The sequence below is a fragment of the Chaetura pelagica genome, unplaced genomic scaffold (assembly GCF_000747805.2).
Source record: "Chaetura pelagica isolate M959 unplaced genomic scaffold, ChaPel_1.0 scaffold10, whole genome shotgun sequence".
NCBI classification, from domain to species: Eukaryota; Metazoa; Chordata; class Aves; order Apodiformes; family Apodidae; genus Chaetura; species Chaetura pelagica.
The window spans coordinates 8,974,958-9,002,262 of record NW_009952263.1 but is presented as its reverse complement, the minus strand read 5'-3'; the positions used below and the strand labels follow the sequence as shown (position 1 = coordinate 9,002,262).

Below are 27,305 nucleotides of genomic sequence, written 5' to 3'. Positions count from 1 at the left end.
CATACTATGAACCTCTTGTCTGAACCTCCTGTTCAAAAAACCCCAACCATCTTTACTTGACACAGGAAGCAATGCTTACTGGTTTAATTCTTAAAGTGTTTGCCCTATCTCACTTCTACTAGAAGCAAATACATGAAAAGCAGGTGTGTTTGTGAGACTGCCAGGGAAGGGAAGCACACTGCAGAACAGCACATGATACAAGGAAGCATAAAATGGCATTTCTATGTCTTACCAGTGGATTGTCACACCCACCAGTAACTCCCTGTTACTTTATAGATTCATCAGCCACGTATGCTGACCACAGAGATTACTAGGAACTGTTCAGCAATACAAAGGCAGAAAGATGAATAGTTGGGTGTTGGTCAATATCCAGCCACTCTGTTCCCTAAAAAAAAATTTCCAAATTTATGGCTTGTATACAAATATGACACCATATTATATTGCATCTTATCACAGAATCACAGCTAATAGGTTATGAAGAGATGTCTTAGGCATCCAGGCTGGCTCTGTGTTTTAGTAGTCAGTACTAGAGTGGCAGCCAGGTGCACCTCAAACACAAGTTTCCCTTAGTTTGGTGCAGGTGAAGGCAAAACTGAGCATGGGGGACCCAATTCTGATAATTTGTACAGGCATAATGTCAGATGCTGAGTTACTGTAACCAGATATGCCCATCTGAGGCCAATACAGCAAAGTCAAGAACCAGGACTTGCCTTCCTACCCCCTCAAAACTGGGATTTCCACTCTACCATTCTTTGTATGAATTAGCAAGAGGAGAAAAATGGAAGTCAGCTTTGCTGCAAGCCTAGTCCTCAGCAATGGAGCAAAAACCAGATTGTGTTCAATGACAATATGGCAGTTATCCTGATGAAGTTAATCTTTGCTTTAATTGGATGCCCAACATACATATTTAAACATTCTGTACTAAATTAGCCAGCATGCACACAGTAATTGGACCAGTCAGTGACTTTCTCCTTTCACTATATACATACACAAACAGGAACACCACAAGATTGGACACAGGAAAGCAGTTTGTTAACTGGGTATACAGCTAGCAAGTAACATTTTTTTCCTCTAGAAATGTTTTTCCTGCAAATTCACAAGTGTGAAGACTTTCTTTCAAGGCTTGAAGAACTTTGTAGTCTTCCAGTGAAAAGGCTAACAATAGCCACCGTAGCTGAAATGAGACAAAATTAATTTAAAATCCATTCCAAACAAGAATGAAATTAAAAAAATAAAATAAAAAAAAAAAAGAAGCCCTGCAATGTAGCATAGGGAAAAGGGATTTTGGAGACAACCCGAGCAGATGTACTGAAGTAGGAAGGTGGCTTTGGACCCAATTCTGGACATCATTAGCTTAGTGTAAATGAGAAGGAAGAGGATCAGAAGTGGATCTGACATTTCACATTCACTGATACCTCGTACCAAAAACTCAGTATCTAAAGAATGTAAGTGTTTGCTTACTTTATTTGAAGAACTTTAGTTCTGTGTCAACACAGTCATAGAAAAGATCCACTACTTCTGCAGGATCCAGAACCTCTGTACGACTAAGGAGATCTTCCATTGCTTCTAAACCTTGTTTTTCAAGGTCTAACATAATCCTCATCAGTTTCTGGCCTTTATCCTAAAGGCATGAAACAACCAGACTCAATTAACCAGCAAACAGGCTTGTTAAAACATTTTAGTGTTCTCTTCTTTTATGGAGTATTTTTAAAAATGAGACAGCCCTTTGAAGTACAAACTATTTCTGCTAATAGTATTTTGGATGGTCAAACACTAAAAGGAACAATGTCGGACACTTTATGCATGAAGAACAACAACCAAGAAGGAGCTGCTAAGTTTAAAACAGAGAGGGAAGATGGAGTGACAGATGGATACAGGAAAAGGGTATGATGTTGTACACATGATAAAGAGGTAAAGCAACTTTCTAAACCTGTAAACCTGCAAGCAGAATAGAAGCCCCAGGGATTGTAGAGAATACAGTATATACATATGTACCTCTCAGATCATCACCTGCAAGATGATGATTAGATCTGAAGTGATGTGTAAGGTAACAGCATTGAGACTCCAGATCCCATGGAAAACTTTATGTCTTTCTGCCTTCTCTTCATGATTCTGGGCAGGTAATTCACTCATTTGGTTTTGTCCAGATGTTATTTAAAGTCTTGTGTTTTGGTTTTTTTTAATGAAGAAATGCCTTCTTTTTTTTCTTTTTTTTTTAAATTGCTTGCAGCTTTCACAATTTAATTCCAGGGAAAAAGGCATTCAGAATGAGTGAGGGTTCTGAGCTTTCTGCACAAATGCTGGTATAAAACCCGGAAAGAGCAGAACACCTAAGCTAACATTCAGGGTCTCAAGTGGGCAGTTTCTATAGCATGAAGCCTGACTAAAAGCTACATTTCCTTTTCTACCACAACTTTTGGTGTCACACCATGGGACTTTAATAGGGAAGAGTTCACAAGATGCTAATGTACCTCCTCTAGGTCCTCCCTAAATCAGCATCTCACATCATGCTGTGGAAACATCAAGTCCATGTTACCACAGAGGCCATAGGTTATAAATTAAACCATTCCAAGGGATTAAAAATGGCATCTAGCCAAAACTTGTGTTTAAAAAAGTACTCAGCAAGGGTTACTATGGTTTCGTTATTCACTAATGGTTAAGTCTGAATGCTGTTATGATCTTAGCAAGACTCTGACCTACCCAAATATGCACAGAGGGAAGCAGCAGAAAAGTCCTCTGTGGAAGTTCAACATGACTGTGGGTCTTTCACAAATTGCTTGAAATACCAATACCAGCATGATGGGCATGCCCTGATGATCTCTTCCTCTATTTTACTTCCTTACAGCCAGCTATTGAACTACTTGCACTATGACAGCAAAAGTTGTATCTCGATCAGTTGGAAAAGCCTTTATTCCCATAAGAGATCTTCAACGCTTTAGGTATTTACACTGGAAAGTTTTCAGCCCTCAGGTACCTCCATAGCACTGGAAAGTGTCCTTTCTTCTGGCATGGCATTTTCAGTTAATTTTCACAAATTAACAGAAATACATTAAACTGTCAAGTACAAATTATTCTTTCAAGGAAAAAGCCCTCAAACTATGTAGTTCTTAATTCAGCATATATTTTACATTAGTACATTCCTGCCATCATCCGACCATGTAATTCTGATGCCATGTTGCACTAGTATCCAGTGTTCAATAATTAAAAACTACATATACAATGGGGATTAAATAAGCTAATCAGCTTGTCAGTTTGACTTTCCACTTTGCAAAAGTAATGGGAGCAGAGCAACAGTCAGGATAACAAAAAGCAACTATGCAGAATAGTTTGTCCTTCAGAGGGCATCATTATTCAAGCTAAACTTGCAAAGATTCTAAGAATATTCAGAGAATGTTTTCCGGTGAGTGACTTTAAATTATGGAACTAGGAACCTACATTTACTTCTGGAATTCCAGGTCCCACAGCTCTTACCTGATCATTCTCCAGGAGAGATCGGGCCCATTCATGTGCCTTGTATAATTCATGCCTGCGATCAGGTTTCTCCTGGAATCGAGGTATCTTTTTAGCAGGATCATCATTGCCAAAAGAAGGAGACTGTACTTTTGGTACTAATTTTACATCATCAACAAAAATAAAGGGTTTAAATATGGACCTGGAAGAAATGAGAATTACTGCTTGCAGTAATAAGAGAGGTGTTATGTATTTTAATGAAATGCTCACCAGACTATTTTAAAACAACAGATACAGAACAGCACAGGTAATTCATCTACACTAGGCATGAACTAGGTTAGAGCTGGTACTGGTCACAAGCAAAATAAATCCATGTGCTTTACAAGAATTGTGTTTCCCAGTTACTGTAAAACTTTTAGTCCTTTTTACCTATAGGCTTCTTCGGTCTCCCTCAGCCAGTTCTGCCACTTCTTTAGAAAAGCAGCATTGTATTTTCCTCTCCAAGTTTTTAACAAATCCCAGCATTCAGCGTAACATAATAGTGTTCAGTTTTTCTCCTCTGTTCACACTGCCATCTCTCCTCCTCCTCCCAGATTTCATTTTCATCAAAATCACAAACACATACTTTCCCTGGAGCAGGGAAAATTACATGCCTCACTCAGGATCAGAGGATTCAGCATATAACCAGCAGCACTTTAGAAATTTATGTTGAGAGGGGAGACACAGCTACCGATATTGTGACACTTCTCAAACAAATTCAACGCTGAGTTTGGATCTAAACTCCAGTGAGAAAGGGACACACAACAAAACCCCAGCAATGCAGGATCTTAATTCCGGATAATCTGAGAGTAGGCATTGGCAAGTGCATGGAGAAACTGCCTTCCTTCCTTTTAGATACACAACAAAACAGCAGCCTGTGTTCTGCAGTAAAGAAGCTGACAGAAGTGCATGACTTATGCAAAACATGAATAATAACCACAGCCTGCACACACTCAGCAGGTTCATTGCTGCTACCCTTTCCATCACTGTCACACATACTAAGAGTTTGTGACTCAACTTGCTGCACTTAAAATCATGGGGTTTTAATGCATGAGTGTAAAATACAGCAAGAAAGGCCTCTTTACAGCTAGACTTTCCATCTTTGAAAAGGATAGAAATACCACCATAACAATCTGAAGATTTTGCTTCTTTTCATCTCAAAAGATTTACATCAAGTTAAGTAGAAGTTTTGGTAAGCAAGCCCAAACTTTCTACTTAATTAATCCTGAAGGTCTGAGTTGCATAATGCAAGTTGGATGCAAAGTCCCTTTGGCATGGACAACTTCTCTAGCCCTCAGCAAAACCTAATGCTTACTACCACTCATCTTACAATGATGATTGTCAGAAATTCAAGGGTGCCATTTTCTTCTCCCCATAATCTCTTTACCTCAATGCAAGTGGCAGATCTCCTGAATAACTGCAAGTGGTTTAGTTTAATTTCTGTGAATCCCAGGTGGATTCTGTTTAAAACACAAGATAATTCATTAGTTCTTTGATGATCTGGCCCATGAGTTCACTTATCTCCTCTGTTGCTTTCAACTACAGAAGGTATCACTTAAACCAATTGGAAATTGTCCCTCCAATAAAAAACACACTTGGAACACCTACGAGTTGCAGATGTTTTGCTCTGTTAATATTTTGATGTCATACAAGGCTATCTATAGTATACACCCCCTCTCTGCTATTTAGGCACTTCGTTTCAGTTTTGCACCCACCTGTTCAAGATGAGTGACTATAATACGAGGTCCATAACCTCAACAAGAGCCCACTGGAAAGCAACTATGCTGGAGCAGTAGCTCCTGGGTCCCCCCTAAACTGCACGTAATCTACAAGCTCTGAATTTAGGCTAAGTTCCATATTTGGCCTTTCAGCCCCATGGTGCCCATTTAGAATTGCAGCAAGTTGCAGTTCAGGACAGTCAGACTGCACACCAACAACTACTGACTGCATTTCTGGTTGGAAATGTTCCGATTCAGGTAGCAGAATTTGTTTAATATCTTTCAACCCATCATTTGCTCTGCACTCAGGGAACTCCCGGTGCTGTGGCTTACCTTGAAGGGTCTGGTGTGCCAGTGAAGTAATGAATACAGGGAAAACTAGGGTCTTGAGGCAGAACAGACACTATGCTGGCTGTGGTAAGGAAAGATTCAGAGTCCACACAGACACCACTATCCTTGTCACGCAGGACATCAATCATAGCTTGTGCAGAAACATCACCTATATGAAGGGGAGGAAAAAAATTTAAAGTGTTCAGTGGCTTGCAACCCAGGTAAGGATTTTAGCATGAATGGGCTTTGGCCTAATATGTCTAGTGACACTGAACACAGGCATGTCACAAATCCCAGTTAATAGTTCCTATTTAAACAATGTAAACTCAGAATGAACTTACCTAGCTAACAAAAGAGAACAGTAAGAAGCATTAATTAGCCATTACAATTGCTAGGTAGGGAGAAAAGTCATTTAAAAGGCATTTTTCAGGAAGAAGGCCATCATATCTGCAATAGTGCTTTAGCAATTGCTATGAACAGACCACTCACATAAAACCATTTTCCTCTAAGCAGCTACCTCTACCCAAGCCCAGACAGACTGGGGTCACCTGATCTCCTACTTGCCATCTATCTCCATTAACTCTCAGTGAAAATTTTGAAACTCCCATTCACAGGGTGTTACAGAAGCAGATCTAGACATCGAGATGTTACTCCAAACCACTATTGACAAGAATCTCCTGTTCTCATTCTACTTCCTGCATCTGTCTTATCACCACTTTCTCTTCAGGGCATCTCCATAGTTTCTTGCATAACCCCTTTGGCAGGTGAGGCTTCTTTCCCAGTAACTTCCCAAACCCTGCACTGATTCACTCTTCCATGCACAGGTGCCTCAATATGCCAGGAGACTGGCATAAAAGCCCGAGGCTTTTTAGTACTGTAACGGAGGTCTACAAAGACCTTTCACCTGTGATCCTCCAGAATCACTCTGTCTGCCTCTCAGACACAAACCACACTCCATCTAATTCTACAGCCTTAGCAGACACTCTGCACTGCAATAAATATTTCACCTCTACACTCTTCTTGACATTTGCCAACATGTGAAAATGCTAACAATCTAGTAAATTCACATCTGAAGTAAAGGGCTTTTTATAAAAATGTAATTGGTACCATTTTTCACACATGAAAGAGCAGACATATGTCAGCCATGCCCTGCTGCAGGCTGGTCATTTCAGAGCTTTTTTCGCCAGCTGCAGTGAACCTAAGTCACTCATAAATTTGGGTCTGGAAATAAACCCTTCATTTGACGGGAGGCAGCTGTCTCACTGTCTGTTCCTAATTCCTTCCCCAAAAGCCTATGTAAACTTCCCAAAATGTAGAATCCATTAAGCTCAAATACGTGAGGTCTATTTGTTTTTTTTACACTATAATTTTAGTATTATGTAGGGCCACTACAATTACACCAAAGTGGCACATAATGCACATGAGAACAACAGTGAAGAAGTTATTTTATAATTGCAATCCCATTTTAAAACATTAAGCTTGAGGGGGGCGTCAAGGGCTCAATCCTAAAGTGTTGCAAGTTTAAGAAGTCTTCAGTTCTGGTCTTCCTTTCCACATGGTTTACATATAGAGGTATTTTCCTCAGTGACATGTAGTTTTGGACAGAATACCCAAAAGGAGGCAGTAGTGACTAAAAACCCCACTGCACACACAACACACAAAAATGGTTCAACACTTACCACCTTGCTTTTCTAGGCTCTCCTTGCCAGAACAACAGGCTAAATGGTCATCAGCAAGAGAGAACACTTCAGAAAAATTGAAGTCTGAGTCTCCATTCCACCAGCCTTGACTTCTCACATAATTCCTTAGTTCAGGATGCTCAGCATCAATTTTTGTAGTTAAGGAAAGTTGATTGCAAATGCATTTCACCCCCTCTGTAGAAAAAGCCCCATATTGTAAGAAAGAATTAATACAGTTTTTCTGGGAGAATCCGGAAGGACAATGTCATTTCAATTAGGAAACAAACCACTGGTTAGGATGGCATTGCAGGATGGCACAAGGATTTGGCACGACTGCCTAACTACAGACACAGAGAATCACCAGTCACTGCAGGTTGCAAAGCTCAATCTTCTGTGCCCTACTTAGGTATTTACACTGCCTTGTGACTAATAGTGCTATTTAGTCAGAACACCAGTTTCACACTCTGCAACTCACATTCTGACCATAAAGTAACAGTCCTTTCCAAATACCCAAGGCACCTACCTAATCTTTTCTCCAGTGGCGTATTCCACTGCCAAAAACCTTGAGGTCTGACTTGATTTCAAAATGTGTTTCGACAAATCTGCATTTAGTTTAATGACCATTCTTTGCTCCTAAAAGCTGAAAAATTGGGATTTTTTTTTAAAAGCTTACCAATTTCTTTAAGCTGCCCAGCTGAAAAATCATTTTATTGTAAGCAGCAAAATCAGCTTACATTAAATTTCATTTTTAATCTTAAATTTTAAAATGGCATGAACTAAAGAGAAAGTATAAGCAACCTTCAAAGAATACTAAAGGGTTTTTTAATTTGCTTTTCTCAAAAATACCGCAGTGCTTATATCCCAGTATATACAGCATGACTAACAGTGGCTGCTGCAGATACTCCTCAGAGAACAAAGCAGAAGTGTTGGAAACCAGGGAGAGAGCTGACAAAGTAAAACTGTAAACTAAAATAAAAACAAGTTCTGGAACTTGTCACTTTTTCTTAATCAGAAACCAAAAGCAGTGTTTGTGGAAGTTACTGATAATGCTTTCCACAAAAGTAAGCTTTTGTAATGCCTCACACATGGAATTTAAGCGAGTAACAACTTATAGTAGGAAGTTCTGTGCATCAGTCTGCAAAAAAGTCACTGTAATTCAGTACTGACTAGGTGACTTCTTTCCGATTCATACTTTCAAACAGTGTACCTTTCAGGGAATTTTTTTTACTTGAGTGATAGAAATATTTCCCCAAACGGGGGTTGGACTAGATGATCTCTCGAGGTCCCTTCCAGCCCCTAAGATTCTATGATTCTATGATTTGTGTTCGCATCAAGCTAGCCAAGCCACCCCTTAAGAGCGCTTTAAATATTACATTTAGCAACCCATATAAAACAGTATTTCATGGTTTTGATCACCCTTAAAAAATGAAAATTTATCAAGCACACAAATGTTTCCACTCAGACTGAAGAACAGTAATAGGAAGGATTTTAAAGTGTTTATTTCTAAAATACTGCCAAAGAGTTGCTTGATAAACAATCGCCATGAGATTACAGAACTGCAGCGGTAGTATTAGAAACAGAACAACTCTAAGGACAAAATCAGGGAAAAAAAAAGCCTTCACACTGAGCAATGACACATTTTCCCTGTTTTAGCAGCATTTATTCATTCATTTGAAAGCTTAAGTGGCACGGTTATAGTTGAAAAAAAGAACCCCCTGAGCAAAGAACGAAGTACAGCGTTCTTACAAAGCCAGCAGGCTTTCCTCCTGGCAGCCTTGGTAGGCTGCAGAGATGGGAACTACTGTCTCTGCAGCTCACAGGGCCCTCCTGAAGAGAAATGCACTAGTAAAAATTAGAGCTGCAGCATCATTTCAAAAAGCTGCAAGCAGCAGATGAAGGCAGTACTTCATTTGCTGGGAAGAAGGTCATGAAGGTTGTGTATTGCTGACGCAGTTATAAAGGCTGAGTAAAAACCACTGTTCTTCCAAGATCAGCCTAGGAGGTCAAAAGAAGGCAGGTTGGGCAGGCTGTTACTGCATAATCCTAGGAACCTCAGGAGCCAGCTGCTTCCCAGAATTTAGATTTTTAATCAGGACAGAATTATCAGTCTATTTTTGGTATGTGTTTGTGCTAGAAGACTTCCTCCATCTTGCAGGTATTCCTAAAATACAAGCTTTGATTGGGGAAACACCATTGTAAGATGCTTCATACTTGATGGCATAATCTGACAATAGGCCATCACACAGTGTTGCACAGCCTGGTGCTATTTCTTTTCTTTGGTATTTTCAACAAAGTTAAAGCTCTCCTCTCCTCATATCTTCTATCTTCTACCTTTCAGCCACGGGGAAACTAAGATAATTCAATGGATCTGTCATAGCTCAAAGTGTGGGTGATAAAAATCCTCTCATTTGAACTTTTAACTCATTCAAATCTAAGTTTTTAAAAGCTCTACACTTATGAAAATAAAAATCCCTTTAAAAATAAAAACAGCTGAGAATAAATGAAATACATGCCTTAGATAATTGTATTATATTAAGACAGCACATATTTGCCTGCAAAGTTTTAAGTAGGTTCAGCTACCAAGCTAGTGAAATCTAGAAGTTAGTTTGGCAGCTCTGGCTTCACACATACAGAAAAAGAAACCACCTACAAGTTTAAAGAACAGAAAACTATTGTTTTGCAGCATCAGATAAGAAATCTGGATACGAGTGGACTGTATTTCTGTAAAGCAACCAGCAGCAGCCTATTCTATTTACCACCTCATACAAGCCATTTCCTCAAAACTATCAATGTTTACCCTTCCCTCTTAATATTTTTAGATTTTTAAGTAACAATTTGGGCACTGACTCCATCAAAAAAACAGTTTTCCCATTCCAAATAGTAAATAAATCTGGGAAACACAACACTCACTGAAGGTAAAAATTAAAGCATGATAATTATTACATAGCTTATGTATACAGGTAACAATCTCCAGCTTCACAGAAAACACTAAATTACATCAACCAATGCAAATCAACATTTAAAAATATAGAGTAGTACAAGTATAGAAGGTTAAAATCAATTATTTAATCAAACACTTTCATAAATTAGCCACTTATTTAAACTCAGTAACTTTACGACCAATTCTTCCAAGACAATTCCCTACAACTATTTATAATGAGAGGTTTGTTGTGAGTGATAAACTGACCTGTGATTTTTTCTGCTGCCCAGTACTTTCCAGAAGTCTCCAGTACCCAGGCTTCATTTCTGTCCACAATCAAAAATGCACTTTGGAAAGTATGGCATGAACTCCCATCTTCATAATAATTTCCACCTTGACCATGCTCCTCCAACAGAGCAACTATTACATTCAATGCTTCTTTAGCTGTTGCACCTCTTTCTAGGCCAAGCCTACAAGGAAAGGGTAAAACAGAGATTTAGACAGACTCGTAACAGTGAAGTCTCCATAAAGTTATTTATTTTAAACATCAGCACTGATCTGGTTTTAAAAATAACAAATTGTCAGATACACTTAGAGTAAGAATTCTTGCTTTAACGAGTTACTAGAATTACAGGAGAAGAAATTATTTAATTTGTTTCAAGTCTTTATTTTCTACATTCATTCTTTATTCTCAAACCTATTACAGCTGGAGTTTCTTTTTTAAAGAGTCTAATTACCAACCAATGGCCTCAACTGCACTGTAAATATGCACTGCTCTATTTATTCCCCCCTCAGGCAAAATTAATTTGAAGGACAATTTGCAAAGGTCTTTTTAAAGTAACAGCTGTATGCAAGTTTACTTTTATGTACAGAAGAGTGGGAAACTGCAAATTAATATTACCAGAAATCAAAACAGGGAAGGCATATTCAGTATTACAATCTCTCTACAACCTTCTTTCCCAGTGCTCCCATATTTAATTGGCCATGGAAGTTAGGTTATCCTTTGATGCATACTGCACACTGGAGACAAGCATTTGTGCACAGTCATGCTTCAGTGCTCCTGCAAAGACTTTCCTCAAAAAATGTTTACCAATTAAACATCAGATACAGCTTTTGTCTGAACTAAGAGTAACCATATGCCTAAAACCCCATGATTTTAAAAGAAAGTCCGAGCAAAGTAAGGATCTTTTAGTGAAAGGTAAACTGAGGCACAAGAATTTGTTTCACAAAGCTGGTGCAGAGAAGAGCAACTAGGCTGGTGAAAGGTCTAGAGAACAAGTCTTATGAGGAATGGCAGACGGAACTGGAGCTGTTTAGTCTGAAGAAGAGAAGGCTGAGGGAAGACTTTATCACCCTCTACAACTACCTGAAAGGATGTTGCAGAGAGGCAGGGGCTGGTCTCTTCTCACAAGTGAATAGTGATAGGGCAAGAGGGAATGGCCTAAAGCTACACCAGGGGAGGTTTAGGCTGGACATTAGGAAAAAAAAATTCTCTGAAAGGGTTGTCATGCATTGGAACGTGCTGTCCAGGGAGGTCGCTGAGTAACCATCCCTGGATGTGTTTAACAGGCATATAGATGTGGTGCTTGGGGATACAGCTTAGGGGTGAACATGGCAGAGTAGGGTTAAAGGTTGGACTTGATGATCTTAAAGCTATTTCCAACCAAAATGATTCTACGATTCTATGATTTCACTTAGTGACACAGGAGAGACAACTAGAGTTTTAGACCCTAACTCAGTTACAATTTCTCCCCATCATCTTCTTACTTAGCCTTTATAGTCTTTTTCTCTTGTGTTTTTTCTCTTATTAGCTGAAACTTGTTTTGCATTGTTGTCTCCTTTTTCAGTCCCTAAGCATTTATTTTATTCCTTCATTATTTTCATCGTTGCTGTAATCACTTTTTCAAAGCAATACAGAGAGGCCAGTCTTGGCACTTACCCAAGACATCACCCAAAAGCTAATCCAAAAGTATGTCTCATGTATTCCCTTAGAACAACCCCAAAAGCTGTCACTGCTACAGGCAAATGAACAGTCTGAGTACTACTTCATAGACCAGAGAGTCACTAGATTTGATGATTATCCACTCCCTTCTCCTCACTTTATGACCATTAGTGTATAATTAGTTCAAAGCCTGCTAAGATACATAATATCACACTAAAATCTTCAATAATGTCTCCCTGAAATTTTCCTTCTGAGATGGCTATAATTTAGTTTTCTCTGTCAAAACTACAGCAGAGATTCAGGCTGAAGAAATATTTTTTAGATCATTGTTCTGCAAATGCCTCCAATGCTACATTTACTTCCTTTTAACAAAGGTCTAGGCTCTGCTTTTGTTCAATTGCTTCTGTCAGTCACAAGGGGCAGAAAAAAAACAAGAAAAGGAAAAGCACCACCCTAGGCAACCACCACACAGCTCATTTCCACAGAATTGTAGGTCTTGACAAATATCATGACATCAATGTCCTGGGATACTGCAGCATAACCCTCCCACTAATACATTTCAGAGTACCCTTCAAGGGCAGCTGGAAGAGAAGTTTTAAGTAATTTCAGCCCTAGATGACAGCCTGAATTATTCATTAAGAGAATTTCAGTGACTTAGTACAATCCACTGCTTCAGTACCTCCAATGAGCTTTCACAGCATATTATAACCTTGTCAAAACAACATCATCTTAAGCTTTTCAACTTCACATATCAGTTCCAGATGCAGACTTTCCAAATGAAGTAACTAATGTATACAATGATGACATTCTACTTTATTTAGTTTTGATATTTCTAAGGAAGAAATTGATAAACACATCAATACAATTTTGAAGAGCATTCTTGAGTCTCTGCCAAGATTGGCACGTCTCTGTGTGGCTCTGAAAAAGTGATTGCACCAGTCGTTAAAAGAACCAAGAAATTATACAAACATGTAAGGATTAAAAGTTAAGAGAACAATGCAAAAATAAGGGCGTATTTTACAGGTTTCTTCATATATACCTTGTGTATGATAATGTTCCCCTGTTCTAACTGTATCAGCATGAGCAAAACAGTACACTGTCTCTTCATATTAATGTACTGCCTTAAGTAATCAGGTGCTTTCTAGAGTAACTGTGCCTCAAAAAAATTCAAACAACTGCAGCTACACTAAGAAGTGTATCTGAAGAAAATCCTGATAAGCTAACCAATGCAGAAATACTTGTGCAGCTTTCAAAGACCAGCTTTTGAATAAATGCCTAGTACAGAAGCGTTTCTTAGGAATTTGTTTTCTCTCAATTTTTCTGTCTTGACTAGATTCATGCTCTCCATACAGATAAACTGGGACAGGGATGAGTATGCATGGAGTAGGACCAAGTTATACCTCTCAAGTCAATCAGAAAAATAATAATTCATAGCTCTGACATGCTGTGATAAACTATCAAGCTAAAAAATTGCAGATTTCTGTCTTAACCCTCAGATACAGCAGGATACTAGATAAAACACTGTTATCAGTCATTTAGCCAGCAGCTTGTTACTAAACAAGCTAGGAACTTTGTGAAATACACCTTTACTAATGTCTGTCATGGTCTTCATTGAAAAAAATGCTTTGTCTGTGAGGGTGCAGAATGAATTTTCAATTTCCTGGTTCAACAACAAAATGTTCTGGCTTTAGAATTACATGACTGCACTGAAAGATGTCTCTGGCTTGTTTAACACCATGTGCTCTCACAAAACCCACATACAGCTTTTGCCCATGTTGGCTGGATTTTAAATTCTAACTAAGTGACAATTCAAGAGGAGTTCAAAGAGAGAGGAAGAATATAAGAAAAGAATAATCACTTGAGGAGAATGTAGAAGCTAACTCTTAGGGGAGCCTGTGCATTCAATTAGAATTTGTTTGTACTTTCTGGATTACATTCCTGGGTAGACAACTCTTACACCTGCTCTGAATAACATATTCCAGCGTATAAAGTTTTTAGTTTATTTTGCAAGCAGCTAGTCCTACATGCACACACATAGCGTGAGTCTTCATCCTTCAGCTAAGACACAGATGCAAAAGTTCAACATATACACAGGCGTGAGAAAAGTTTGGCCAACAGAGAGGTACATTTCTTGATTAGGATTAAAATTCCTGAAGTTTATTTTTATTCCAATACATCCTGAGCCACAGAATTAGTCTGTTCTGCAGATGAGTAAGAAGAAGCAGACCTGGTGCAAGGTGCTTCACTGCAGCCTGTATGAGTGATTCTGTACTTTATGCCTGGCTCTCTGTTCTATGAGGTGATCCAAAACAGATAAGCTTAAAGCAACTGGCCAAGCCTTCACAGTAATAGAAAGAATCACTTTGACTTGAACAAGAGACAGATGGTAGTCTGCATCTCCAGTTCTCCTTGCCTGAAGCACTCTCTGCCTCCAAGCTAGGGACAATTTTATTCTGCAGATAAGAGAGAGGGAGGGTAATATCAGCTGATGATCACTAATAGTTTATGACCAATGTCTCCTTACTCTGATATCTTCTGATTTGCTAGTGTGGGTAAATCAGTATTTGAGACTGCAGTAACTGTGACCAAAATAAGCAAAATTCTGCATCCAAAACAATAGTTTGTTTAAGTTTCAAGGGATGGCAGTAGGAGGTAAGAAACAAAGGTGGATCTTGGAAAGTCACCTAATACATCCCTCTTCTTGACAAAAGCTTATCCTACATTTTCTTAAAAGAGTAACCCCATCTATTTCATCTCCCTTGATACAGTTAAACACCCTAGTCCTCCTAGGTACAGATTCTCCACAGATTTCTTCAGTCATACAGAACACCAAAGAGGCATAACCAAAAATCCCTCATGATTTTCTCACTGGTGAGGTTCTATAGATCTCTGATTCTATGTCCCAGTTCCAACTCATTCTCTCCAACTGGCTCATATTCCTGTTGATTTCTGGTAGCTGGAACTGGATACTGTATTTCTGCAGAAACTTCATTGCAGTCAAAGAACATCTGCAATTACAGTTGCAGGCAGTGATACACCTAACAACAATTTCTTCTAACTCATGCTTCCCAGCTTGCTCATGAGAATACCTTCTAAAGTATTAATGCTGTCTGAAAAGTCAAGGTATCTATTTCCTATCCTCTATCCATAAAAACTGTTAACTCCTTATAGGAGTAAAGTAAAATGGTTTGACAGGATTTTTCTTGACTAACACCCATTATTGCACATTTATCACTTCCTTGATTTTTAAGTGGGTTTTTTCCCCTTCAGAAACTGAGATTAAGCTGGTTTATAACCACAACTCTTTTAAACTCTATTAAGTACAGCCATAACATTTAACCATTTCCAGTCATCCAGAGCCTCTCTCATCTTCCACTCACTCTCAGGAAAAACAAGAATTCGCCTGAAATTTGTTCAGTCTGCTCATTAAGTATCCCACAACAAATTCCAGCAAGATCACTGCATCTAACATTGATTTGCTTAAATAACCAGTTGTTGTCCTGTTCCATCTTTAACTAAATTGAGTTCAGTTGCTCCCTTTCTTAATGTAATAATTTTGCACCATTTTCTCTTGCTCTTTCATTTTCAGCTTTTTTCCTCCACTCAGCTCTCCTTTCAATTCTCTTTACTACAAGATAAGCATGCAGGCTGAGACTCAAATTGCAGCACAAGCCTTCAATGAACAGACTTATAGAAGTTTGTTTGCCAGCATTTAAAAAAAGGCAATGGTTTGCATTGGAATTCATGGGCTGAAGTGAGGTATAGTAGTTTGTTTATGCCTACAGTTGGCTATAAGCCCAGGATAAGCTTTTTAGGTCAAAGTAGGCTGGTGTAAAGAGGAGAGAATGAAGGGCACATCAGGAATCTGATATTACAAATTAGTTAGCAGTTCCTTACTAACAATAATTTCTCTTATCAGAATAGCCACTGCTGGACTCTAGGGCAGGCAGACAAGATAGTTTTAGTGAAAGTACATGTAACTGGTACATGTTTCGTAGCCAAACTCAGAATACAAATGTTTGAAGCGTTAGCTCTGCCTAGAGAGGTCTCCTGCTGATACCGTTTCAAAATTTACAAAATGTCAACACCAAAAAGCTGGTACCCAGTATCATCATCATCTAAACCTTTGGTGTTTCAAAAGCTGGTCACAGCTCAGCAAGCCACCCACCTGACAAGATCCATTCCAAGCAAGGCTTCAGCTTCAGAAGCTGGTTCTCTGGTCACAATGGCTTCATTAGCTACACAGACTCCATGCTCGTTAGCTCCCATCTCTGCCCCCCAAAGCCAGGAGGGCCTGCTCAGCACAACAGCATGAGTTTTCGGAACCTGCTCAATCTCAATATATGTGCACTGCAGAGAGACCAGGAAGAGAAAAAGCAGAAGAACTGCAAGCGTTTTATTTAATTCTGTGCCTGAAACAACACAAGACTTTAATGCAGGGACGGGACACACATCATTAAAAGCCCACTTCTTGAGTATGAGTGGTGAATTTTTTTTAAACAACTTTTAACTCCCATGTTTGGACCTTCACATCCTTTTATTGCAAATGTCAGGAAAGCTTCCCCCTCTCCCTTGCTGCCTCCCCTGCAGCTGCCCCAGACTGACACTGCTGGTAGAACAAGAAAAAAAGAAAAAAAGAAAAAAAAATCAAGACTTGAAAAGATGCAATGGAATGCCTTCATAAACAGTCACAGGAAATACAACACATGCATTGTTTTTGCTTCTGCTAATTTAAATGGTCTACTGTAATCACAGATCTGTGGATGTATCCTGACAAGTCAAAAAAACAGGAATGCTGCAGAGAAAACATGAAACTTCAAGGAAAAAAAGAAATAATTCATTATCTTTCAAGTCTGTTTACTTTTCTCTTGCTCTAGGACGTAAAAGCAAGCATCATTTTCCAAAACAACATAGAAGAGAGCTTGATCCATCACTAGATGACTGGCCAAAGTACAAGCCAAAGGAATGGCCTTTACATTTTACTGTTGAGGTCACATTAAGTTCTTCAGTGACCAACTCCACAGAGTTTTCTTTTGAAGAAACTGAACCTTTCAGGAGACAGCTCTACAGCCAGGGAGACACAAATGCCTGCATAGCACAAGTCTTGGCTCCCTACATCTCCTAGGTGGTCAGCAGGTTGGAGCCATCCTGCAGAGTCATCCAGGACATGAACCTTCTCTACTTAAGAGAAAGCAAACACATACACAGTGTGGAGGAGACTTTGTACTCCATAAACCCTCACTTGCTATAGAATTCTCTGGATGAACAGATCTATTATACAAGTTTGCTTACACTGAAGCTTTGATCTTCTAGAAGGAAAAATGATGAAAACATTCAGAAAAGTTATATTCTAATAAATGCTGAATGTCTTTTCTCTGCAAAATGTATTTGGGCTGTCCCTTCTACCAAATGCTTATTACTTGGGGCCTCATTCCAAAACAAAGGATTTCCAAACCTGCAATTCATTATAAAGATGTTATTGTCAATGCCAGCATTTGCGAAAGGGGAAAGAGGAAAAAACGTGTCCTTGCTTTGTAACTATGTAATCAGGAGCCAGAAAACATCCAAAGGTGCGTGTCTGTCCCATTTAGAAAGACGTTTCCGTCTGTAACAAGGGCAATTGGCCAGGCACTCTGGAGGGCCACTGAGACAGCTAAACCAACAGAATACAGCTATTGCCTTCTATACTGCTTCTCCACTTCCTCCAAGCCAATGGCAAGCAAACGTGGACCATATTTTCATGTTGTTATTTTCAGCTTCCATATAATAAGTCATGTACCTAAATAATGTTCAAGCCTTATTTTATACATTGCCTTAGAAGATTTAAATAACAGAAAACCGTTCAAATCTGATAGTAGATTACATGGCCTTGTAAGACTACTGTAGACTTGATTCTTGTTCAATAATCCTTTGCCATGGTTAGTGATGATTACAAAAAATCTTTTGTGAGATTTTCCCTTCCCATTAGGAACATTTACTCTGGTAAACAGAAAAGTAGGCACCTAATAGGACTGAGATGTATTAAGGCAGGCGTTTGGTTCATATTTGTTAATAATAAGAATGAACTTGTCAAAAAACTAGAGTCTATGTGTGACAATAGATTATTAATTCTAAACTTAAAACCCTCACTCTTCGTAACTCCATCCCTCACCCTCAACCCCTTAAAATAACATCAAAAAATTCTTTTCCAAAGAAAACAATACCTTCATGCAGGGAACAGAGGAAGTGTGCTATCCACCTTTACCTACGACATGCCAATTGTAAAGGCAGGTCAACTAAAGGAAGCTACTTTATTTTCAGTGCAGCAAACCATTGCTACTTATTCCACAGAAACTGGAATATATGCTTATAGCATTTCAGACCTGGAAGGAAATGGCGGGGGAAAGACAACACCATACACCAAAAAACTTCACTGGCCACTGGATCTCTAGAAACAGCAGCTCAGATGACGACAAGATTTCAAAAGCAAGCCCAAACCACAACCTCCCTGTCCCTTCTCCTGCACCTCACTTATCTGGCAAATCACTCCAGCACAACAGCATAGCAGCTTGTTCTACAGAGAGCTGTGCCAAACTAGGCAATGACAAACCAAAAAGACATAAGGTACTGCTGTGATTCTGCTTGATAGCAACCTCTCTTTAAAATTCCTGAAGCATCCAGCCCTAGCATTTCCTAACACTAACATTTTTCTTTGAGTATGAATGCTAAAACCAGAAGAATACTGATACATTTGGTGGCAAGGGCTGAAAGTGAGTGGTGTCAGGCTCCATTGATTTGCTACAACTCCAGCTCTGAAAGCAGCGTAACTGGCATCGTGCCCTGTGACAGTGAATTCCCATTGGGAAATATAAAAAGGAAAGAAGAGAGACTTTGCATACAAGAGATGCAGCCAACAACTTTAAAGAGAAATGAACAGGCTAGAAATTAATGATGTTTCTTTTATTTCACTTATGGTATCAAGAAAATAATCTTATCAAGGCAGTTCTAAGTATATCACAAGGCACAAGTACCTCCTACCCTAGCTAGGGCATGAGGATATGTTGGAGGTACTCCAAAAACAGACCCAACAGTCATAAGCACAAGAGATTTCTTTCATTAATTAAAAGAAACTATTGTGCAGCTTCTACTGTATGCAGTCTGCAGAAGCCTGATTCCTAGCACCATCAGTCATGTCATTATTAAATATCAATGAAATCACATAGGCTTCGGCCCTAAATAACAAAGGCAATAGTCAGGGAATGCTTTAGAAAGAAATTATCTTTGAAGAAGGGCCATAAGATTCTAGATTACGGAAGAGATTCCCCCACATCACCCCCTCATCAGATTCAGGCTTTAACTTGGCATTAACTCTTTGCTTAAGCACTACAAGCACTGCTGTACCATAGCACATATTTGAAAACAGGCAAAATATCTGTAACTATTGCAGGAACTTGAGAAGTTGCACCACGGCTGCTTTTAACCCGTTCCATAAGACGGATGGCAAAATGTGATAAGGCGGTCTCAGCTTTCTGCCTCCACAGCCATCAAGACACTGAGACTGACAGTCTCAGTGGAAACTGTCTAGAGAGGTAATTCTGCAGGTGACATGAGCTACCTGGGCTCTCCCATTGTGGTAAAGTGCAGGACAGGAATGCTAGAACGTGACTGCCCAAGAAAGCCCCTCAATATCATCTCCTGTGGATGTGCCTGATAAAGTGTGTTGTACAGGTAATTCTTTTGCTGTTTATTTACAGGAACAAAGGCAATAGAGCTCAAAAGATTTGGAATAACTGTTCTCTGAAAAGAGAAATATGCATACAGTAGCATACAGAAGATGTGGCTAGATGATGCTGTTACCACAGCTTGCTTATGCACTAAGCAGCAGGTTAAGTTACCACTGCTTATGTTTACACACTAATGTTATTTTTTATGTGGGCCAGGCTAGTTTTTGGTACCAATACAAGGACCTAGAGCAAGGGTCTTCAGCACTCTGAAGGATCCGAAAGGGATGGAACATACGTCAGTATTCCCTCTCATTTCTTGCCATACTCTATAAAAGCCAGGAGCTTGCCACATGCTTAGCAAAATCCAAATACATCAGGTGCTGTAAAGAGCCACAGACCCTCTCCCAAGCTGGCCCTGCTACAGGGGACCTACCTCTGTGATCACCAAGATTGACTTTTGTATATATCTGCCTATAATTGTATATATCTGCTCCTTATCCCATGTGTTACTGCCCTTTCCTTGTTCCAGTAAACCTATTCCGGTTTTTATTTCCAGCCTGTAAGTCTCTCTTCCTTAGTGCCCTTTTATCTTCCCACGGGAGAGTGGAGGGGGGTAATACAGAGCAATTCTGTCCTCTGTGTTTTGGTTCCTTCTAACCACTAAACCAAGACAACTAAATCCATACTGGGAGACACCGGGAGGTCTTCATGATACCCATTAAGCACTCCCATGACACCCACTATTAGCAGCAAAACTGTTGTGGCACAGTGGAGGAGATAGCTGTACACCAGGATAAATGTATCCTGCAAACATCTCAAGTAGTCAGCCCTAGTTCTAGCAGTCACATAGACAAACCAAAATGGTGAACAGAAGTGTGTCCAGTGGCAGGACCAATGCTCAGGTGGCTAGCCTTTTAAAAAGCATGCTGTACTAGTACTTGTGTCCTCATATTGTAGCCAAATACAAACAACAGCAGCATTTACTCAATGTACAAATACAAAATAACAATTTCTGCTATAGTAGAGTGCCTCTTACTTCTTAATCTTAAGAACAGTTTTCCCCTTTTTATGAAGACCCTAGTGCATTGCACTTTACATAAGCTTCTGTATTTGTGTCTTGTTCTTAGCTGTTCCTCTTCACTGCAATCAATAACCACACAACTTTAATCTCTATGCCTCTGATCTCTAGCAGTGTCATTTACCTTGAAGCCCAGGGATGGCAGATTTTATTCTAGAAAATAATCAGAGAAGCTAGAAGGAACTGAACGGCTCCCCTGTCAAAAAGCAGAACTACACACTCTCTGCCCTACTCTAACCTACTTTTATCAAGCCACCAAGGAGCCTCTGGGCATATGAGCCACAGTATGGAAATGTGTTCAACAAAATAAAATACAAAAATCTTTAAACAAATAAAATACCACAAAGTGCAAGACATCCAAGGCCAGATTTAGCAATCAAGAAATCACCTCTTGTTTTTCAAGTTAAAAATTTAGCAGTGCTAGATGGTAGCAGGTGCTGAGAAAAAGTGAAACTGAAATGGGGATTAAGCTTATAAATTTTTATTTCTAAACAATAAAAAGCAGACTTCAAAGAAGGCACAAAAAGATCATCACAGAAATATCACTGGAACTCTCAGATATTCTAGGTCTGATTTATTTGCTTGACCACTTTGAAATGTCTGCTCACACATGTGTTTTGCCACAAGCAAACAGTTTGGATCAAGACAGGATAGTTGGCAGCTTTTTCCACTACACAATTCCAGTGCTCTCCCTCCTCTTACTCTCAGTTCCAAATTCAAATAGAAACAAAACAAACCCCAAAACATTAAAAAGATTAATAAAAAAATAGATCAAGCCAACCAGTTTTGTTTTGGTAGTAGAAGGCACCAAAAAAGCAACACTCCTAGAGTAAAAACAGAGGTTCTGAGAAATTTTAAAAGAGATTATGGTTTCTACCTCTGAACTGCTGCTGGCTCATGCATGGTGCTATAAAGCAAAGTCAAACACACTAGTTTAAATGCCAGTGGCCTGCAATGGAGCAAAGCTGAGAAAAAGCTCACATCAGCCAAGCAACAGACTCTGCTAAAGGTAACAACCACTTTCTCTTTTTTCAGTTGCTGTCTGCCTGCATAGTGCATCTCTTCCATCTCTGTGTGAAGTCTAAAGGTTAGCTAAAGGTAAGCAGCCTGACTGCACATATCATGCTATAAGCCAGATATTTGGTCTCAGCTGGGAAGTGAGAAAAAACAGCTTCCTAAACTATGTCTGAATTTTAAGCCTGTAGATTACAACCTCTTTAAACCATCTACAACCATCTATGTAAACAAAAAGTATCACCATGAGCACAAAACACCTCTTTAAACCATCTACAACCATCTATGTAGAGTAAACAAAAAGTATCACCATGAGCACAAAATACCACTGTGTTTCACTGAGGTTTCCTGCCTGTCAACACTTACCCATGGAGGTATCACAGTGGGGGTGCCCAGGTTCAAGTTCACAGCTGCAGCAACATGACTGTAAGCGTAGCACTGTCAGTCTAACCTGGAGGGTTCCCAAAGAGCAAATTCTCAGTAGATTCAGATGCTGCCTGGGTACTGTTACCAGATTCTGAACATCTCACCCCCACATATACAACAGATAACCCGCAAGAGCTGGAATAAAAGGGAATCAAGTACACCAGAACTAAACTGCAGTGCTGCCACAATGCCTGGTGATTACATTACAAACATCAGAATTAAGATACGTCCAGCAAATACAAAGCCAACTTTAATACAGTCAAAGTCTACTTTCCAAGCTTTATATCTGTCTTGCAACACCAGAGACCTCTCCGTTGGCTTTAGGTGAGTTTTTATGACTGCAGTGCTCAGACCAATGTGCGGCAAAAAACCACACTGCTTCTCATAAAACAGCAACAGGAGGTAGGATGGTATCCTTTAAACAAACAAAAAACCCCAACACAACAGAAAAACAACAACACTATTTAAAAGAGAAAATAAGTTAACAACTAAGACATATCTATGCCATGAAGTTTTAGAGAACACAAAACTGCTCCTACCTCACAGACTGCTGAAGTTTAAGACCAACGGAGTGTTTAATGCCAACATATTAGAAAAAACTACATATTCCACTATTTGATTGACCTTGCTGGAGACCATCCTTTCTACCTTCCCCCTTTCACTCCTTCATAAGAAGTTGCACACTATTAAGATAAAAGAGCTTTCACAGCCCTATACTGAAGCAAGCAAACACAACTATTTTCAAATCATGGATAAAAGGTCAAATTAGAAGAAAGTGATGCTGATCTAAAAGAAAAAACAATCCCCATGGAAAATTCAGCTATGGAAGTCATACACCCAAGACTTCTTCAGGCTAAAGAAAACCACAGGTTGCTAGAGAACAAGAAATATCTAATCAGTAAAATCTACCTTAAAAGTAAGACAAGGGAGGCTTGCATCTTAAAACTCATACAAACTGAATTCTCACTAACACATGAAAAATTCTTTTTCCCCAGATGTGGATTTAAGATCACACTTACTTTTAGTAGACAAATCCAAAAAAAAGAATACTACTTATGCTTAAGAAGCAGTATTTCACCTGCACGCACAAGTTTACTAGACTGACCAGTACAACAAGGAAGAAGGCTGATCAGCATCTGCCACAGAAAAACTACAATGCAAGACAAAAACAAACTTTTGAGAAAGTTGTCTCACACAAACACAAAACAGGCCTTTATGAAAAGCCCCATTGTTCAGGGTCTTGGGAACCTGCTGACATGGAGGGAAGGAATTATGTTGATGAGTTAGCTGCAGGGTTACTTGTCTGGCAGATTGAGCCACAAAGATCAAGCTTGAAATGGCTTGCAGTATTCACTGAATACTCCCGTTTAATGCCCTGCCACACAATAGCTGACAGCTATGTAGCAGGATCTGCCTGGTTCCTTTATGGCAACAACCTAGCTGAGCCACTGTGCCATTTTTTATTACACGTGCATTATCACATTTGCAAACATAAGCAGCACAGAATATAAACAGGATACAGACGTCTGAGAGGGTCTTATAAAACAAGATCCAAGTTCTCAGAAGAAGTTCTGAATGTGAGTGACAGTCACGGAGAAGTAATTAAAATTTTATACACACATTACCTGCAGAAAATAGCATATAATGAAAAGCAACTACACCATCATTTCTCAGTTAAGGTAAAGGACCATGTATCTAACGTAAGAAACTAATGCAAACGTACAACATGGAATGGAAAGAAAAGTTGTTCCTTTGAAAAATCAAAAAATACACCAACAAAAAAAACCCAACAAAAATCCCCACTACGCTAGGATGGATGAAAGGGAAAATTTAGTCAGAGGCACAGAGGATTACTTACTTAGAAAAACCAGTAGCATAAATTTGGTCAAGCACCTTTTTCTGTTTGCAAAATAATATACATTTAATTTTTTCAGACCTGCTCAGTCAGTTTTATAAAGTGCAAAGGAAAGAAAACTGCAGCAAAAAAAACAACACATCAATGATAATTTAACTGTTGGCAGTTTTCAGAGGCTTTAAAGAATGAAGTAATAATTCTGAGTATGTCAAAGACTACATCTAGAAGTACTGACATGTCTCCACTCCCCCTATTAGCTAATTACCTCTGACAAGTGATTAAGTTTGCTTAAAAGGTGGATATAGAGTTGCATACCTGCTACTTGAAAAACATGACACAGTTGAATTCAAGCCTTTCCTTAAAGCTTTTCTTTACTTCTAGAAGTACCAGTAACACTACACATGGAACTAAGAGGCTCTGCACAAGCTCTGCCTACAGGTATGCATTTGACCTAAGGCAAGAATAGTCTGAGACACATCCCTACAATAGGAGAAATACATACATTTCAGCTCATCAGCAAAATCTGAAGATCTTCCTTCTGTTTACTATCGCAAAGAGTTAGCATGTTTGAAATTGAGATATTCTCAATGACTAGTGTTCTTAAATTCATAAAACAGTAAAATCTAGAAGCAAATCTAACAGCCAAAAATATTAATTATAGAGCTTTCATTGATTCAGTCTTTCACAATCCCTACACCAAAGGGGAGATCCTTTAAAAAAACAACACAACAAAACTTTTAAGTTGACAGTTTTAAAAGAAAACGTAGTAAGAAGGATTATTTCTAAAGAACTACTCTACAGCACTGACAATTGCTAACTTATTTGATTGAATAAACTCTCTCTCTAAAGGTGGAAAAAAAATCTTGAACTTTAAAAGGAAAAATTATCAACTAATTCTACGCTTAGGTTTGTTCAAAGGAGGGCAGTTAAAGGATTGTGCAAAGGCACTAGACAGTTTAAATTCAATAAAACAATTATATATATATATAAAACCAATACTTAGTGCTGAGTGTGACAAAGATGCACTGAGAAGCAATTGTTTGCACTCCTCCCAGAGTGACTTCAGATGTTTCCATTCTGTGCTGGGAGTAACGAGGAAGGATTTTGGTAAAAAACTGAAAGCTGCATGTTTCTGTGCAACGTTGTACTTGCAAAACCTGAAGCTAGCAAATGAAGATTTATTTATGCAGCAGCATAGACTAGCAGAAGCCAAAGCAGCCATCTAATTAGGGCTTTAGCCCCTACTTTAAAAAAAGATATTAGTGTACTCCAGATGCTTGTCTAAAAGTGCATTTTCACCACATCAGAACAAACTACCTTCATTTAAGAAAAAATAATATAAATGCAACACTTAAGGGGAAGGGCTGCAGTATATACATGTACAAACTGCAGTATGCTAGGCAAAGGGATTGTACTCCCCACTTCAAAACAGACTGGCGAAAGAGTCCAGTTTATCACTGGACTCTGGGTGGGAGAAGGATTGCAATAGATTAATTACACCCTTCAACAAATTATGACAATTTCATCAAAGAGTAAGATACAGGGCAAAGAGACCACAAGAATCAAGTACTCAATATTGAGCTCTTACAAATAATTCTCCTTTAAGGATACAAACACTTCAGAGCAGCTTTTGGAAGTTCTTCCACAATAATGGCACTTTTTTTTTTTTTTTTTCATTTCTAGTTCTATGAACAGAACCTTAAAAAAAAAATAGTCTCTGAAGTTTTTTTATTATTATGCTTGTATTCTGTACAGTAGTACAGGTCTACAACATTGCTACCAATATAGCACTACAATTAACAGCAATTTACTTTTGGACAGGGGAGGGTATTTCTTTATATTCAAGATTAAACCATTTAATAATGCATGAGCTATACTAGATGCTGGTAGCAACAGGAATCAATGGAAAATTAACTGTCAAAACCAACAGCACCAAAGCCTCTGAAATTTGAAAGTTGTCCCACTTGACAGAATTAAAACTGCCACTGGCCTTAGGATCTCTTCTGGGAAAGCAACAATTATACTAATAAAGGACCTGTAGGAATGAGAGGCACCAGCCTGGTGCAGAATACCTTGTGTTTTCAGCATTCCACACAGCCACAGAGACAGTGAAGATCAGGCTCTGTGTCCTCTGATAAAATGGCTACTCCCACTAACCCCTTGTGTTTCCTTCAGCTGCCTTAGTCTCTTCATTCCTCCTTTACTGCATTACTTTCCCTTCTTCTTGTTGTCTTTTTTTCATGTGTCCCCTTCCTTCACCCTTCCAGATCTACTTAACTTTTCATTTCTCCTGTCATTATAGTGAGACTGCAGTAACAGATTATAATTAAAATTACTTCCAGCAAGGCCCCTTTTAACCTGCATGCATTACATCAGTGTCCAACTTCAGGATTTCACATCCAAACTGGATTCAGAGAGAAGCCACACCACTGAAAATCGACCAAGATGCAGGTGCCTCTGCTGCAAAACATGTCATAAAAGTCAATTGTATGTACAAGAGTTATGTTTGGCTCACAAAGTTTATGTTCTTGTTTTTTTCACCTCACATTCCCTTATTAGAGCCCAAATTCTTTGAGACAGGGATTTCTGGCCACTTGTTTTGCAACACACCTGGAGTAGTCAGGCCCCATTACAAATGTCAAAAAGCAGCAACCAATTAGAACAATCCATACGGCAAGTGACAAACTTTGTAAATTTGCTTCCAGTTCCAGTTAACCAGGATAATTTTCCCTTAAAAGGCAAGGGCAAGCGATAGGCTGCATCATGCAGGAATCTGAGATGTGAATAGTTCAGCCTGTCTGCTGGAGAAACAAAAAAGTTACACTCCCAGTTTCGCTTCCAGGACTTAAACAAAATCTTGTCTCCTCTCTACCTCAAGTAAGGTTTGAAGAAAACAAGGATCCCACAATCTGACAAGAAAACAGGACAGCATTAATTTATTCCAATAATAGTTATTTCTCACAGTTTGAACGTAGGAATTCACCCTTACCTCAACTTTGCTTCCCTGATCATGATCTGCAGCTGCAAAGTAGACCACCTCCTGTACCTCATCCCTAGGCCGTGCAGAGTTCTTTCCAAACACCACCAGCCCATCTCTAGAACATGGGGGAAAGGCTACAAAACAGTAACTTGGGGGAGCTGCAGCCATCCT

At 39.1% G+C, this 27,305-nt stretch overlaps 1 protein-coding gene across 2 annotated transcripts; it reads right to left on the bottom strand.

Moving 5' to 3' along the window:
* Nucleotides 1-860: 860 nt before the first annotated feature.
* Nucleotides 861-27,305, bottom strand: SCRN1 (secernin 1). Of its 2 annotated transcripts, XM_010007543.1 has the most exons (8): nucleotides 27,144-27,305; nucleotides 16,247-16,428; nucleotides 10,404-10,606; nucleotides 7,217-7,411; nucleotides 5,541-5,706; nucleotides 3,472-3,652; nucleotides 1,462-1,621; nucleotides 861-1,174 (listed from the first exon to the last, which is right to left on the bottom strand). In XM_010007543.1, the coding sequence occupies exons 1-7, from the start codon at nucleotides 27,300-27,302 to the stop codon at nucleotides 1,463-1,465; spliced, it is 1,245 nt and encodes a 414-aa protein (XP_010005845.1). In that variant the 5' UTR covers nucleotides 27,303-27,305; the 3' UTR covers nucleotides 861-1,174; nucleotide 1,462. The 2 variants fall into 2 exon arrangements, with proteins under 2 accessions (XP_010005845.1, XP_010005846.1); XM_010007544.1 differs by having other exon boundaries at nucleotides 867-1,621.